This window comes from Sitophilus oryzae, unplaced genomic scaffold, assembly GCF_002938485.1.
Source record: "Sitophilus oryzae breed Bouriz unplaced genomic scaffold, Soryzae_2.0 scaffold_85_pilon_pilon, whole genome shotgun sequence".
NCBI lineage: Eukaryota > Metazoa > Arthropoda > Insecta > Coleoptera > Curculionidae > Sitophilus > Sitophilus oryzae.
In genome coordinates this window covers 1425253-1430012 of record NW_022147483.1, presented here as the reverse complement: position 1 = coordinate 1430012, position 4760 = coordinate 1425253, and the positions used below count along the sequence as shown (strand labels likewise).

General features: G+C 30.5%; 1 protein-coding gene across 1 annotated transcript; it reads right to left on the bottom strand.

Annotated features, from left to right (window-relative positions):
* Nucleotides 1-3252: 3252 nt before the first annotated feature.
* On the bottom strand, nucleotides 3253-4593 carry LOC115890090 (phospholipid phosphatase 6-like). Its single transcript, XM_030910223.1, has 5 exons — nucleotides 4391-4593; nucleotides 4169-4300; nucleotides 4010-4109; nucleotides 3708-3830; nucleotides 3253-3575 (listed from the first exon to the last, which is right to left on the bottom strand). The coding sequence occupies exons 1-5, from the start codon at nucleotides 4397-4399 to the stop codon at nucleotides 3298-3300; spliced, it is 642 nt and encodes a 213-aa protein (XP_030766083.1). The 5' UTR covers nucleotides 4400-4593; the 3' UTR covers nucleotides 3253-3297.
* Nucleotides 4594-4760: the final 167 nt, after the last annotated feature.

Sequence of the window (4760 nt, the reverse complement as noted above, 5' to 3'; positions counted from 1 at the left end):
CTATTTTTGGCCCCGCACAGCTTCTATTTTTGAAAAGTGACACGCCAGCGAGACTTCGCATCATTTCTGACGTTAATAATGCCAAACAACCTCCCAAACTTATTGTTTTTTCGATTTTGGGTTCGCCCAATTATTGGGAGCGTCCAGTTAATTGATTATTATATACAGGGCGCCAAAAAATAATGTATCTAACTTTGGTTGGTGATTCTGCAGATAAAAATAGAACAGAAAGTTCCTATGAACATGTGCCCTAAAATGCTTCCCGAAGAAGTTACAGCCCTCAAAAAGTTTAAAAAAAATAATATACCTATTTTTTTTATTTTTTTTTCATAGTAATTGTTAAAATTGTCTTATATCTATCAAAAGTAGTAGATAAAATAGTACTTTAACCGCAAGGGTAGATTAAATGATACTTTAACAGCGAGGATAGGTTAAAAACTTTATTTCTTCTCGCGCGTTTTTTAATTGCTTCCATTTTTGAAATTTTTTGTATTCTTTTTCATAAGTTATTCTGGATTTAAATGGAAGTAGTTTGGATATGGCGTTTGTCGCCTCTGCCTGAATATCTGTTGGTAATTTACTTATTTCGTTTTGAGCCATTTCTGGCTCCGATTCAATCAGCAATCGACACCACAAAACATCCCCCTTTAGAACTTTTTCTTTAATGGCCATAAGCGGGAGTAAAAGCCCAACTGCCCGAACTAACACTAGAAGCGCCACCGGTCATCAAATGGTGTAAAAATTGCGAAAATTTAATCATCTAATTTTGACACAAGGGGTCGCGCTTAACTTTTTCAATTGTAATTAAATATTCATTGTTTTCAAACTATATTATTACACTTTTTTGTTGTTTTTGTGAATGTATAAATGTTTTCTTAGTATAAAGTTGCATTATAGTAATTTAAATTATATTACATACATATTTAAGATTCAAATATTATGACATATATGTCAGTTGCCGTCTAAAATGTCATCTTGATAACAAAAAGTTAGTTATTGTCAAAAGTAGTTAAAATCATGTTAAACTATTAAAATTTACAAGTTATATTTAGATATTTTATATTATTTCAACAACAAACACATAATAGTACAGCGTAATGTGGATGTGCAGGTCCAAAACAAAAAGTGCCGTTATATTTTTCAGTTTTCGTTGTCAGCCGCGGAAGTTTCAGTGATTTTAGTGTTCTCGGATATTTTTATTTGTGAAATAGAAATATTGCGTTTAGATTGCAAAACTAAAAGTGGAAGTTTTATTGCAATGTAAATAAGCGTTTGTCCATTGTATATTTTACTTTTTTCATACCTACGACAAATATACATATATTGAAATTTTATAATTCGTTTTATTTAAAAAATGTTAGAAAACAAGCTTGTAATCCTGCAATTAACATAATTGTTATGTAATATATTCCATTTAAATGTAATATATTACTTTACAATTAAAAAAATGTAAATTTAAAAAATATATTAAAAATATATACAGGCAGAATTGAAATTTTTTGAGTGCGAACAAACACGAGAGGCGCTTTATTATTTACTTTCTTTAACATGACAGACGAAGTTCTAAAGGGGGATGATTTGTGATCGACACGAAAGTGAATTAAAAAATATTGACTCAAAACTGACAACTAAAGAGACAGCTTTATTTATTTGTCAAATTACATAGAAACCAACGCCAACCCAGCACAATATTTTTTCTACTCCTAATAAATTCCTTGAAATAATAATTCCTGAATATTTTTTAAAACGTAACTCGCTATGGAAAAAATATTGTTTTATACACGACGATAAAATTGCATTATCGTCTCCAGAAATTAATTCACTCGTGGTTTCATCGCTCGAAAATACTATTTTATCGTCTTGTATAAAAAATAAAATTCTATATTTCGAAGGGGACTATAACAAAATATCAAGCGTGCTATATTTTTGGAAAGGTAATTTTCAGTTCTTTTTACTTAATTAAAAATATACAGAGTGTCCCAAATAAAATATATTTTTTTCTGTTCTTAACTCTTAAATCATTAATTTAAAAAATATATACTTAAACCATTAAATTCTACGTAAAAAGGTGCTTTGGAAATGTTTTTACAAAAATACATAATTTTCCATAGCAAAAAAGTTACAGCAATTTGTTAAAAATGCACATTTTTGAAAAACACCCCGTAAATAAACGGTAACAAATATCGATGTGCCATTTTCACCATCATGTTTTTGATAAAAATTGAGCTCCTAACACCAATATTAGTTTTCGTCTATAACGGCCTACGCACACGTAACGATTTATCGTACTGCGAGTTGAACTGCAGATCGTAAAGAAAATCGTACGGCTTGCAGGACAGCTATTTTTTGTACACACGATGTAACACATTGTACTGCCGCAGTTCATATTATTCACTTTTCGTCGAGAAGGGCTACCGTTATGTCAAGAATTTCAAAGAAGAAAGGTGCCGTGCTTGTAGCTGCGGTATTGCTGATAGATGAAGATGATGAACAAAAAGAAATCAAAAAGCGAAAATGGTGTAAAAAGTGGTTGCTGGAGAGAAAAAAATATTCAAAAAATTTTTTTTTTCAAAAAAGTTTCATAACTGGAATTTTTTTTCATTTTATTTGCATAATCTTTTGATTTCACATCCTATAGGCATCTATTTTCTCTATATAAATCAATAAAGTTTTCCAGGACGTCTTATTATTTTTTAAATCTATAATATTGATTAAACCAAAAATAAATAAAAATTATATCGTAACTGCGCGCTGCGGCAGGGAATACACTCCACATGTTCAGACTTGCGTTCAAACCCCACCCCAGACACGACCCGTTGTTACGATATTTTACGGAAGCTCCGTACTGCAAACGATTTGACGACTGCATATTGCAAACCATCCAATTTCCCTACACACGCTACGATTTATCATTAATGCGGCAGTTTCGATGGATATGCATGCAATACGATAAATCGTTACGTGTGTAGGCCGTTTAGCTCTTATAGAAAAGGGTCTTTCCCTTAAAGCGTCGAATTTGACCCACCCTGTACAGCACCGATAAAAATATTGAAAAATTTAAAGGCAATCTCAAATCAAAAGTAACTTTCATGTATTTTTAAAAACTATCACAAAATTATTTCCAATCTCGTACTACGGGTAGTTCTCCTGGTAAATAGAGTTGAGGGAGGTGAAAAATTAAAATAAAAGGTATAAAAAACCATACAAAAATAGAAAAATATTTTATTCAAAACAAAGAAATAATTAGACAATTAAAAGAGAAAGAAGTATCACTAAAATAACACTTTATTATTATTATCACACATGGAACTCTCCTCCTTCCAGTTTTTCATCTGAAATACAATTAAACAACCATCGGGCATTCTCGTCGCTTAACCACAGAATACTCATGAGTATCCCCTCGAAAATACCAAGGAATAATCCCCCTGCAACGTCCAAGAGGTAGTGGCGTTCCATTAGGACTCTGCTAATTGCTAAGACTGTCACCCAGGCAAACATTGGAGGGTAAAAAATTATAGAGACCGGATAGAGAAAGATGAAGATGAACACTACCATGGCTGCACGACTTACATGACCTGAAAAATAAATAAATTGTTTGTTTTAGATATTTCATCGTCTTTAATCAACATGCTAGAGAATTGTTTTTCTTATTTTTTGTTCAAAATATTAAAAAAAACCTGTAAAATCAATGCATTACACATTATTACCCGATGGAAAACTAAAGTTGTCTGGACCTATCTGAGCAAATGCATCATCCTTGTTGCCCATGGGTCTCCTCCTTCGAAAATAGGCCTTTAGTAAAGCTATGGCAACAATATCCAGTATCAAAGCTGTAAAAAAAGAGAAATATAAAAGAAGCCATAATCCACATCTAAATTATATGTATTTATTTATTGATACAATACTAAAAAAATATTTTATTATCTGATTAATAAAATATATAGAATATTTAAGCATTTATGTTACAGAAATAGTCTACAATTGGATATTTTTATTATTTTTTACTCACCTAAAAGCATATTAACTTGCAAAGGTACCAAACTTGGTTTGTTGAATAACCATGTCACTGCAACCCAAAATACCAACCAAGGAATACCGTGGCAAGTTATCTTAAATAAGAAAAACGTTTAATAATCTGTTGTACTTATAATAAAATAAGTATATTTACCTCTAAAGCTTGAAAATGCATTCTTAAAGCATGTAAAGGAGACAAACTGTTTCCCCATAGTACAAATTTCTTTGTTATCTCTTCGTCTGCATTTAAAATTACTCTGAGCAATGGAGGAACTATTCTTTTACTCTAAAACAAATTAAAATAATGGTAAATTATTATTAGGTAAAACTACAATAGATATTAACAATAACTGTGTTTTATATTATAGGTGTTTACCTCAGTCATTTTGGATAATTTAAAACCATGTACCTACGATACAATACTCAAAAATTGTTATTGAATACTCGGATTCAGTACACTTTATTTCAATATAGTTGTTAAATCTAATATCACTGAATAATATACTGTATTTTTCTAAATATAAAGTCTCAAAATTCTCTGATTATGATGAATAATACCACAAATAATACGATAATAATGACATTTAAATCTTAGGTTATGTAGTAACAGTCGTAACAGTAGTAAGGGGCAATTTCAAAACTATATCGATATGTTTATTTCTCCAAATGAAACGCAGCGCAGGCGTGTGATTCAAATGTTTGTATCGTAAAATACAGTTCATTTATTATCAAAATTTTTGATTAAA